This window comes from Ambystoma mexicanum, chromosome 8 (assembly GCF_040938575.1).
Source record: "Ambystoma mexicanum isolate Mex_15411 chromosome 8, UKY_AmexF1_1, whole genome shotgun sequence".
Classification (NCBI taxonomy): Eukaryota; Metazoa; Chordata; class Amphibia; order Caudata; family Ambystomatidae; genus Ambystoma; species Ambystoma mexicanum.
Genome location: NC_090929.1, coordinates 490,587,318 through 490,599,468, shown reverse-complemented (window position 1 = coordinate 490,599,468; position 12,151 = coordinate 490,587,318). Strand labels below are relative to the sequence as shown.

Sequence of the window (12,151 nt, the reverse complement as noted above, 5' to 3'; positions counted from 1 at the left end):
AACAGGAGTTACAAGTAAAAAACGTATTCCTTCCAGTTACATTTTAACCCCCCAAAATATGGGGTGTTTGGCCCTATTCTCGACCTCTTACGATCTCAATCAGTTCTTAATTTTGGAAACCTTTCATATGGAGAATCTTGCCCAGATGTTGAAGGCACTGCAGTAAAAGGACTGATGTGCTCGATCTTAGTGTGCAGATTTACACATCTGATCGGCCAGCAGCCCAAGAAATGTCTGTTTAGTCATGGCTGAATGCATACAGTTCAGATGCTAAACATTCGCGCTGAATGCATCCTAACCAGTGTTTACAAAGTTGCTGTCAGTGGTAGCAGGCCTTTCTTTACCCGGTGAGGAATACATCTTTTCCCCCTACCTGGATGATTGATTGGTTTGGACCCTTGACCAGACTCTTGAGTCCTCTGTGTGCGTGCTACCTTCTCAGTGCTCTGAAGGAACATGACTAAGATATTCACACTCATAATAGCCCTCTCAGCACTGTCTCTGCAGGCATCGATCGTCTTTCCTTTCTCGTTTTAAATGCTTTGCTGCAGCAAAGAAGTCTTAAAAGAAAATGTGATCCCGTACCATCATCTAGACCCCTGTGCACCGTGTTACTTTAATGTAAAACAAACTGCAGCAGAGCTCTTTCTGAGCTCTGAAGTTAGTCTCTCGGAACAGCTGCAAGCTTCGACCGCAGATCTCAGTTTCGGTGCATCATTGTATGCCAGATCAGGCACTGGCTTTTGGGTTCACTGAAATTCACAAAGAATTTGTGGCCAGGTTCTGGGGAAATCGGTCCCTATTGCTGTGCTGTTCCTAGACCCTCCACTGGCTGTATCTACTTACGAGAGCTCTGTTGATCTTTGGGAATTGACAATAATACTTTCACAGAAGTGCTTGAATGTTATTTCCCAAGTTAATGGCTTTTAGCAACCCCGCGTGGCTGAAATGCTAACTAGGCCCTGCAAGAAATCGAATGAGGTACCAGAGTGAGCTCTCGCATGCATAGATGTTCAGCGAAATCTGGTCGGCTGGAAATATGCCCCTGTTCCAGAAAATCCCTTTTACAGGATATGCTCCAGATTACACACAATACCTCCTGTACATCACTGGACACCTTTTTGCATTCTTGTGATTTGAGTGCATCAGCCACCCTGTTGAACACACTTCGTTTTCTGTTTTAAGTTTCGTTTTGCACCATACCTCTTATAAAGGTGGTCTGTCAATCGAGAAAAATAAGTGGTTATCTCCATCTTGATTTGACCATGTTACTTGTATAACTTTCTGAAAGAAGTTTTGGAAAACACAAATCACTTAGGACATTTTCAGGCATTGATTATGATGCATCAAGTACCAGTGTCCAAAGTAACTGGTATTTACATGAGCCAGTTGTTGTAATGGAGTTTCCATTTTCCAAGCAAACACCATCAAACTATTCTGTTTTAATGCAACTTTTAAGAACGGAAATGCTTGGAAATCTGCAATGTAATCTAAAGTTACTTTTTTTTTTTTTATAGCGCCAGCATTAGCATCCGAGCACTCTAAAATACCATGTATAAATTAAGGAAAAATAAAAAGGCTTCTTGTAGGAGTAAGCGGGATACTAGGAAGATCTGGCAGGCATTGAGGATGGCTAAGGGGAACGTACATGATAAAGTTAATCCTGTAAGCGAGGCTCAATGGATTGGCCATGTGGAAACAGTGCCAACTGAACAGACTGATCTGGAAGTTGGGAATTGGCGGGGTGGCTGCTTCAAGATCAGCCAGGAAGATATAGTCCGTAAAATTGTTAGTCCTCTAAATTGCCCGGCTCGGACATCCTGGCCGCAGTAGTGATAAACAATGCCCCAGAACATTGGGCAATAATCCTAGAAATACTGTTTGGGAAAGTGATAAGTGAAGGTAAGATCCCAGCGTCCTGGCTAATGGCAATATTGATTCCTGTTTTTAAGAAAGGTAATTGGATGCTCCCCGAAAACTACAGCCTTTTGGCCATGCTAGATGTCCCTGGGAAGCTGTTCACCTCCTTCACCCTGGACCATCTGCAAAAATGGACCGATTCTAGTAAAATCATAGCAAGGGTCCAGGCAGGTTTTCGTCTGGGTTCTTATACAACCCATTATCTTAAGGCTATGGACCTGTTTATTGAGAACACAGGGTATAAAGGTGGCCATGGTCTGTGTGCGCTATTTGTGAATTTCAGATCCGCTTTAGATCTGGTTCGTAGGGCGAGACTTTGGTTAAAGCTTGAAGCAATGCGGATGCCCTCCAGTTTTACTATATTTCCTGAAATTGTAATACCTACCGTTCAGGTTAGACTAGCTAATGAGGGGATTCTCACAGCACATGGCTAACTCCGGGGCGGGTTAAACAGGGGTGTGGTCTGACGCCACTTCTGTTTAATATGTATCTGGCAGATCTACCAGAATATCTAGAGGGCTTGGAAACATGTCCTAAAATAGCATTGGTGCATATTAAATATCTTGCATATGGTGATCACATGGTGCTCATGGATATGACCTTCAATGGCATGAGAAAGCTTGGTGAGGGCCTTTGGAGATATGCTGCGGAAAACCACTAGTAATGAATTGGCAGAAGACTATGTTAATGTTAAACCAGAAGAGAGTAGCTCGTCCTGCATTGTTGATTGAGGAGGCCAGAATTGACTATACTGACAGCTATTGATACCTGGGGGGTGGAATTAGAGAGCAAAAACTACCCGCTCTGTGAAGCAGTCAGGAAAAGGAAAGCAGTGCAATTAACTGCTTTGATTACCACCTTCAGCAAGAGCACTGCGGGGTACAGCCTAAAGGAAACCCTGAGGCTTTACAAACAATGTTTTTGCACGGCCGCGATATACGGCTTGGAATCTCATAGGCTGATAGGCATGTCCTGGGTTGCAAATCCAGAAGCCCGCTTTTGGCGTCTGATCCTGGGTCTACCGCCTTATGTTCCAATAGAGGTCATACGTCTCAAATTGGTCATCTGCTCAATGGAAACATCAATCGATTCTCCTGAGACGTGGCCTGCTGTATGTACAGGCCCTAGCTGACCCGCAGTACTGCCTATTAAGATTGATAGGGTTAGACATGGAAAACAGAGGTAATTCCCTGCATGTAAGTCCACCATGGACTTATTTAGGCTCATCAATTGGTTACCAAATTGGGAACTGGGGTACTGGGGGCTTTCGAAAGTAATTTAAGATCAAAATGCTGGATTGGGACAAGATAAATGATCATACACATCTACAGAGCCTGAAATCATATCAGTTTACATCATACATGTTGTACACCCCGGGAGTGGCTAAGTGTTATTTCATGCTATGTCCATCAAGAAATCTCTCTAGGTTGATACTGGTGCTCCGATTAAATAGGTTCCCAGTGCTGGGTAATATCGGACCAGCAATGAAAATGAAGCGCAATGAAAGATTGTCGTGCTTGTAAAAATGAAAGCTGCTTAGAAACTGAGAAGCATATATTAACTGAGTGCCCTTGTATGGCAACAGCTATTTTGTTCAGTCTGGCTGACTGTGTACATGATTTGACTTCAATCAGTGAGACCGCTTTTTGGCTCTGCTGCCTGAACACAAGCAACAATAGCCTACATTTGGCGTTATATCATATATGGATATCATTTGGGCAATTGCTGGCACATGCAGGGCTGTTAACATATTCTATATCCTGCCTGACATCTGTGGGGTGAATATAGACTGTGGAAACTTAAGCTAGAGCACATGCTGTTGTTGGTAAAGGCCATCCTTGATGATTCTGGGCATTCTCTTATTGTATAACTGGAACTCTGCACTGATTGGCCTTGCTCCTAATAGATCATAACGTTCCAACAGATGTGGCATAATCTATTCGTGAATTGTCCTTGATACCTTGAACTACGAATTTTATGGTGTGTGTATAATTTACACTTTGTATTGTATATTTTGGAATGGAATGTATTTTTCTTTCTTGTGTAAAGTCTTCGACTAAAACACATTAAGGTATAATACAAAACAATATTGTAGCACACTAAAACTTGCAAATGTGGTGATCCTAGCTAAATTATTGCCCCCTTATTTTTAAGAACCTCTTCAAAATGCAAATTAAAGGGGTTTTAATTTTACCTCTGTTAATGTGAGGGCCACAGGTGAGAAGTGCCAGGAATGCTTTTCCTTTTTAGGTTTGCTTTTCAGTGATTGATTTGCATGCGTTTAAATGATGATTTACACTACCAGAATTCCTTAACTCGAGTCCCACCAGATATACCCAGAATGGAATTTTGCACATGTTGGACAGAAACAAAAGGATCAAGCCACGACCAGAACGCTTCCAGAATTGCAAAGATGTGTTTGACCTGGTGGTAACTTGTGAAGAGCGTGTGTACGACCAAGTAGTAGAAGGTATGTTTTTCAAAATGACTGATTAGCTATGGTATTCGCTTTATTGGTTTAGCTGCTTGTAGTAATTTTGTTTTTGGTGTTTTATTTACCAGTAATGAGCTGTTAACTAGCTGCTTCGAAGCTTTCAGACTTGCAGCATACTGCTGTGGTGGCACCCCTGGTAAAATGCCTCGGATGGGGCCTGAGGTCCTCAAAGTTCAACACCATGTTCAAGTGGTGGGATAGCGAAGTGGTGGTGTTGAATATTTATACTGGCCAAAGATACAAAGTGAATGTGGCTTTGGTCTATAGGTTCTCAACCAGGTTCAGTGACTGAATCTTTCGCAAATAGCTTCCACCTGTGAAGCCTCTTGTGCAATGTCTGGATTATATGGTCTCTGTGTACATGGCTCTTTTCTGAAAATATGCAGGAACTCCCATTTTATTTTATAAAATCCTAAGTGTGGGGACTTCACAAGGCCTGTTTTATATTTTCATGCACAGTGAGGGTTTAACAGATTGTGTTGCAAGTGTTTGTTTATAGTTTTTGCTATGATTCTTTCTTTCAATCCTTAAAAGAAAATGGTTGGTTTTCCACTTGAAATTCTGAATTTAAACCCAATAACTAATTGAGAATAAAAACCTGCTGGCCTTGTGTGTATTTAGCACAGTTGAGTCGTTCTGTTTCAAGAGTAATGCACCCTACAGGTTTGGAATTACCAGGGTTTTGGACACCGTGACCGTTAATGTTTTTTCTAAATCTGCGTTTCCCACGGCCATGCACGTTTACATTTTTCTTTTGTATGTTGAAGCACCCTTTTTTTAAAGGAGACTATTGTGTTGGGAATGGGATGACATTTAGCCAAGGGGTCTCTGGTTCAGAAGGATTGTTGGTATGCTGTCTCTGCGGTTATTGGATTTAGGACAATTTGACTGAATGTTCGTCGTTGGTGATTGTAAGAAACCTTCTGAATTTGAGCTACCAAAATGCTGAACATCGGTTGAAAAGCCAACCTTTAAACAACGAGCAAAAAAAGCTGTTTATACTGAATCGTGTTATAGCATGGCTTTTCATATTTGCACAGCCGTTGGTACTGCAGGTCCTCCACGTGAGAATATTGGTTTGTGTGGTTAGTGGGAGCAAAGATTACCATTAGTTCAGCTGTGCCAGACAGTCCTACCTGCTCAAGTGTTGCATAAGTCTTTCTAACTGTTTGCATTTAGCAAGCCAGAGACAGTCGCTTGTGTGAGGGTTAGTGAAGGGGGTTGGTGAGGTGGTTGATCGATTTGGGTAGTTTCACAACTGATTTGTGCCTTACAGAGAGGCGGGCGGAAGAAGGGTCTGATTGGTGGTTGAGTAAATGTTGTGGTAGGAGGTTGTTAGCTGCTGGCTGTGGACTGGAGTTCAAATCTTTTATCACGTAGGAGGTTATGGATGCCACATCCATTACTGGTGTGGGGTCAGTGTCTGTCCATACTGTACATTGCATCAGCGTGACATGGCGTTTAACCATTCTGTATGAGAGTACTATAATTGAGTCCTGGCATGAATCTGAGTATGGGATAGTAGGCATTATCAGATATTTTGTAATTGGGTAGGTCTCTGCAATGTTGGGGTGGGAATATAGAATATAACCATGCACACACTTCCTACACCCCATTGTACAATTCCCCTTTTCCAGAGAGCTACTGCATAATTGGTGTGGACATTCAACCTAAAATGAATAACTAAGTGTGCTTTTATTATGGGTGAGAGCATGCTTAATGCAATGTTTTGGCCCAGGTGCCCATTTGGTTAGTCTTTCTTTTAATTGCCCTTTCAGAACTCTGCACTTTGACTTCATGTTGCTTAACCTTCTGGTGTTGACTGTGGTTTCGGGGCTTTTCTGAAGGAGAGGGATACCATTTGTATGCATAGAAAATCCAACATTTGGTCATTGTAATGGCAATTACACTTTCGAATGGATTGTGTCCTCCCAGGTATTCCTTAACTTTGATATTTCCAATATCCCAGCTCTGCTGCCTCATACTTTTTTTCTCTCAGAAGGGGGCACTTTGTATCGATGCCGGTCGAGTCGACATCACTGCAGGGATATGTAGCATACGCAGCGCCCGTTAGCCTCAGTTCCGTTTTTCCACGCTTTCAGCTTCGGATGCGTAACACTTCGTTCCTGACAGGAATATTTGCAAAATCCTCTTCGAAATCTCATCTCAGGTTTCAACGCGAAATGGCTTAGTCTTCGGCGGCGTCCAATCCTCGATCCGGCTTCAAGAAGTGCTGTGACTGCGGTGCAAATATGACCGTGACGGACCCTCGCAGGATCTGCCTGGGGTCGAATCATCTGTCTTCAGAATGCGAGGACTGCCTATCTATGATGGCCAAAGCCTTGAGAGAGCATAGAGGGAAGCTTGCGGCAGGTAAGCCCCAAAAATCCCTCTAAACAAAAAAAACCTCGGACGAGTCGAGGCCAGTTTCTTCCAAACGTTTCCGTTCACACCATTTGTCGAATACGAGGCATGGTAAGAAAAGGCGCCATAGGTCGCCATCTTCCTCGTCTAGTTCACCTGAACGGGTCGTTTGCCCCACCAAATCTAGTTCACAGGCCCATTGAGAACGTGGTGTTGCCCCCTCTTCCCCCCCCCCCAACCCCGTCAACACCTAAAGGCAATGCTTAGGTCGAAAGACCTCGGAAGCACAAGAGCTGTGGGTCTTGGACCCGGCAGCCAAGTCTCCTCGAGAGCGATCCCATCCCTCGAGTCGAGAGTCTCCTCAAAGAATAAAATACTGATGTAATCGACAGGACCAAAAAGTGAATCATCGGCGCCGATATCTGTGGAGAAGCCATCGACGCCTCGAGTGTCGACCTCCTCGACACCACATGTGGCGATGGAATCTACACAACCGTCAAACCCATCAACGCTACCGTCCAAGCCATCGCATTTATCGAGGCTGTCGACAATTTTGACTTTTTTTCAGCTCCTGTGACAACTTACATAATGACTTCAGTTGAAAAAACCTATACGCCTACCACGTTCAGACTTCAAATCCCTCTCTTCAATATATGAAAATGCAGAGAAGTCCTCTGATGAAGATAGACCCTTTGGAGTACAATATGGGACACCATCAGTGCCTGAGACACTCCTATCAGAGGACACGCGCATGAAAAACTTACAAGAGTGCCTTCATGATGCTAGTGAGATTGACGCCGCTCCTGAGGTTGAATTTGGAAGGGCAGACCCTGGTGACCACTCTGAGGTATAAATGTCAAGGTTCATGGAATATGTGGGATGGTCGAAACTCTCACCCGTTTTTGAGCAGGATGATCTCACCGACATATTGGACAGAGGGACACAGGAGAATCCAATTGTCCCTTTTCACCAAGCCTTGCAAAAGAGGGTGGCCTCTAATTGGGAAGCACCAGAGGTTGTTTCTGCTGTAAATAAAAAAACTGACAGCTAAGTACAGAGTTTCTAGTTCTGACCCTTTTTTTACCTCTCCAAGCACCCAACTCCAGAAAGCCTTGTAGTGCAGGCAGTCACTTCCACAGGTAGACAAAATGCCTTCCCTACCATACCGCAGGATAGAGATGACCAACGTTATGACGCCATGGCCAAAACGTTTTTCTCGACCGGCAGTATGGCTTTAAAATCTGCCAATGCTACGTGCACACTAGCGAGGTTCACACCCTTTGGGAGTATATTTCTATGGCAGCTGACCATAATCCTGAGGGGGGTAGAGCGAGACAGTTTCCTTAACATCGTCAAGGATGGGAAAGATGCAATGTGTGAATCCCTCCAGACTGGTCTCGTCTCTGACCGTATCAGCAGAGCTTTGGTGGCTAGTAGCGATACACAGATTTGCTTGGTTGCGAAAGTCAGGATTTGCCCCAGATGTACAATCCAGGCGTCTCAACATGCCCTTTGAAAGCACGCATTTATTTGGAAACAAAGCTGAAAGTTTGGAGAAGCTGCAAACTTCCAAAGCGACGGCAAAATCCCTTCGAGCTGCAATAAGACAAACTCTAAACCGCCCCACGGGTGTGCCTTGGAGGGGTAGGTCCTTTCGCCATTACTCCACATTTGGAAGAGGCAGAGAACAGCCAGCTCAGAGGACAAATGCGATTCCTGCATGGTTGACGGTGAAGAAGTACTAAGACTGCAACAGCAGCGGCTGCCTTGCCTTCACCCACTGCGTCGGCCATTCCAAAACCTTTGAGGTTTTCGTTCACAAGAATGCATTAGGAGGCAGGTTGTCACAGCATCTGACAGAATGGCAGGCTATTACTTCAGATGCTTAGACATTGGAAACAGTTTCCCAAGGTTACTGCCTACCTTTCCCTACTTTTCTGCGTCATCCACCGGGGAACAACTCTTTTGAAGGTTCAAGATCTGCTACTTATGCAGGAGATTTTAGCCCTGCTAGGGAGAGGTGCTATAGACCCAGTACCTGTAGCGGAGAGGAGCAAGGGGTGGTACTCCCCATATTTTGTTATCCCCAAGAAGGACGGAGGATTGAGACCCATCTTGGATTTAGATTTCAACAAGTTCCACAGGAAGGACAAGTTCAAGATGGTAACCCTTTCTCAGATCCTTCAGGCCCTCCAGCTTCAGGATTGGATGGTATCATTGGACCTCCAGGATGCTTACTTTCATGTGCCGATCCATCACAGGCGCAGACAGTACCTGAGATTCGCCGTTTGCTGTTCTCACTATCAATTGGGGTTCTGCCATTTGGGCTGACCTCCACCCAAGTGTTTTCACCAAGCTAATGGCGGTGGTGGCAGTGAGTCTCAGGAGAGGGGGTGGGGGAGATTAAATTCTACCCCTACCTAGACGATTGGCTGATCAGGGCCAGTTCCCCCGAACAGGCCCTGGAACATCTCGGCTCTACCTGTCACTCTCTTCAAAAGCTGGGCTTCTCTGTCAACTTCAAGAAGTCCCACATGATACCATCATAAAGACTCCAATTCATCGTAGCAGTCCTGGATGCATCCCTGGGAAAAAGCCTCGCCACCAGAGGTAAGGGCTGAAGACATTCTGCAGATGGCGACAAAATTGCAGAAGCACCAACTGCTCTCCTGAAAATCCGTGAAGACCTGCTCTCCAACCTTGGCTCCAACATTCCCTCTGTCCTTATCGTACTTGATCTCTCCTCTGCTTTCGACACGGTCAACCATACCATCCTGCTCAATCGTCTCCGTGATAACCTTGGTATCACTGATCAGGCTCTGGCCTGGCTGACCTTTTTCCTCTCTGATCGACCCTCCCAGGTGCAACTTGGGTCCTTCCTATCTTCTATCTCCCTCTCTACCTGTTAGTCCCCAGGGGTCAAACCTCTCACCCTGGCTTTTTAACCAATACCTGGCAACTCTCGCCTACTGCATTTCCATTTTCTGTTCTAACTTCCAGTGCTGTGCTGATGACACCCAACTCAATTTCAAGCTTCCCTCAGACAGTCTCTCTCCCTCATCTCTGATTGCCTAATTGCCATTCAGAATTGGTGTGCTGCCAATGATCTGTCTCAATGCCAACAAGACTGAGTTCCTCCTCATTGGTACACCTTCACCTTCCTTTCCCCTCACTCTCTAACTGGCCTTCCTTGGCCGCCCTCTTACCCCTACCTGTGAGGCTAAGAATCTTGGTGTCATCTTTGACTCCACACTCTCCTTGTCCACACATCGGATGTCTCAAAGTCAAACTTCGTACTGCACCTCCTTAGAGGTACTCTGCCTTTCCTCTCCTTCCCTCAGAAGCTTACTGTCACCCAAGCTCTGGTTCTCTAGGTTGGACTACTGTATCGGCCTCTTTCTTAATCTACCTCCCCCCACTCTTTACAACTAATCCAGAACAGGACTGTGAGACTTGTCCTTGACCTCAAGCCCTGGGATCATAGCTGTCCAGCTCTGAAATCCCTTCATTGGCTCCCAGTGGATGCAAGCATTACATTTAAAACCCTCTGCATTGTCCACAAGGCTTTCTGGGGCCTGGGTCCAAAATACCTACAAGTATCCCTCCATAAATACCTCCCCTCTCGAGCCCTTCGCTCCTCTACATCTAACTCCATTAGGGTCAGTCGTTTTTCAAAGAAACTAGATGGGGCTGATCTGTCTTTGGCTAGTGCCTCCCTTTGGAACAGACTCCCGGCCACCTTGAAACTTGAGGACCATCTCCGGTTCCGAAGCACCTCAAGACTTTCCTCTTTGCTTCTGCCTTTGCCCCTCTTATCTCCTGATCTGTTTTCTCTTTGCACCGTGCACCTGGCCACCCTCTGTCCTTAGGACCCAGGAACCTGCTCACCCTGCCTCCCTCCTGTACTGCCTCCGGGCCACCCCTTGCACCGGGCTCTGTATCTGTACCCATACAGTCCCCCTTTATTTTCCCTCTGCACTTATCAGAGATACCCTCTGACTAATCATGCACTTGCCACTGGCTGCACTACCACTTTCACTGCTTTATTTATTTAGTGCACTCATTCTGTCCTCTCCTCTGCACTTTCCACTTCTCCCCCTCCTCACACTTCCCCCCCTTTTCCCTTTTCCATGCACTTGAGCGTTTTAATGTCACTGGGCCTAGTTTAATAGTTTGCTTTTTGTTCTCCCTTGTTCCCCTCCCTTTGCTTGGTAGCACTCTGAAACACTTGTGTATGAACGCAATGTAAATAAAGGATCATATCATGTATCATATCAATGCCGAACATCTACCGGTCTTCGATTTTTCTGAGGTTGCTTGATCTCATGCATCCTGCATTTTTCTGGTGCCAGTCTCTCCCCTGAGAATGAGATCTCTCCAGTGGACTATCTGGACCGAGTGGTCACAATTCCCAGGAAGGATATCGGATAACCTGCAAATCCCAAACAAAGTCTCACTGGATCTTCAGTGGTGGGCCTGTCAGGAGAGCATCTTGAAAGGAGAACCTTTTTGGCAACCATGGCCGGAGAAGACAGTAGTGACGGATGCCTCACCCACGGGGTGGGGAGCCTATACCAACGATTTGACCATCACCGGTCGTGGGTCTCCATCGGAGTCCAAACTACATATCAACCTTTTAGAGCTGAGGGCAATCAGACTAGCCCTTTCTGCCCTCTGTACGGGGAAAGAATGTCCTGATAATGATGCACAACACAGTGGCTCTGTCCTACCCCAAGAGAGGTGGTGTAGGGTCACTACCACTGTGCAGAGAGGCAATGCAGCTCTGGTTTTGGGCAATACAAGAAGGAATCTGTCGGCAGTTCACCTAACTGGCGAGAAGAGCAGGGCGGTGGACGCTCTGAGCAGGCAGAGCAGTCTTCCACGAGTGCTAACTAGCTCAGGAAGTCCTCCAGTAGATCACCCTATGGGGAACCCCTCAAGTGGATCTGTTCGTGACCAGTACCAACAGGAAGAGCGAACTGTACTGCTCAAAGGAATTTCCCCAGAGACGAGCGCTAGGAGATGCGTTTGTGGTGGACTAGGAGTTTCCACTCCTATACGCGTTTCCTCCAATCCCTGTCATTCCTCCCGTAATCGGGAGGTTGAGAAGGTTCAGGAAATCCAAGATCCTAGTTGCCCCGGACTAGGCCAGGAGGACGTGGTACCCGGACCTTCTGGACATGTCCATCTGCCCTCCGATACGTCTTGCGCAAAGAGAGGACCTTCTCTCGCGAGAGGAGGGTCGGGTTCTTCATCCGGATATCAGGACTCTAAGCTTTCACGCATTTTATTTCTGAGAGGCTGAGATACAAGGATTGGGACTTCCTGGACGATGTAATGGAGGTTTTGCTTTTGGCCAGAAGGCCAGCAACC

General features: G+C 45.9%; 1 protein-coding gene across 1 annotated transcript in view; it reads left to right on the top strand.

The window, feature by feature from the left end:
- SSU72 (SSU72 homolog, RNA polymerase II CTD phosphatase) overlaps positions 1–12,151 on the top strand; it is a 384,165-nt gene that overhangs the window by 317,691 nt on the left and 54,323 nt on the right. Inside the window, exon 3 of the mRNA XM_069610133.1 lies at positions 4,251–4,390. Coding sequence (XP_069466234.1) covers positions 4,251–4,390 — 140 coding nt within the window. The remainder of the gene's footprint in view (positions 1–4,250; positions 4,391–12,151) is intronic.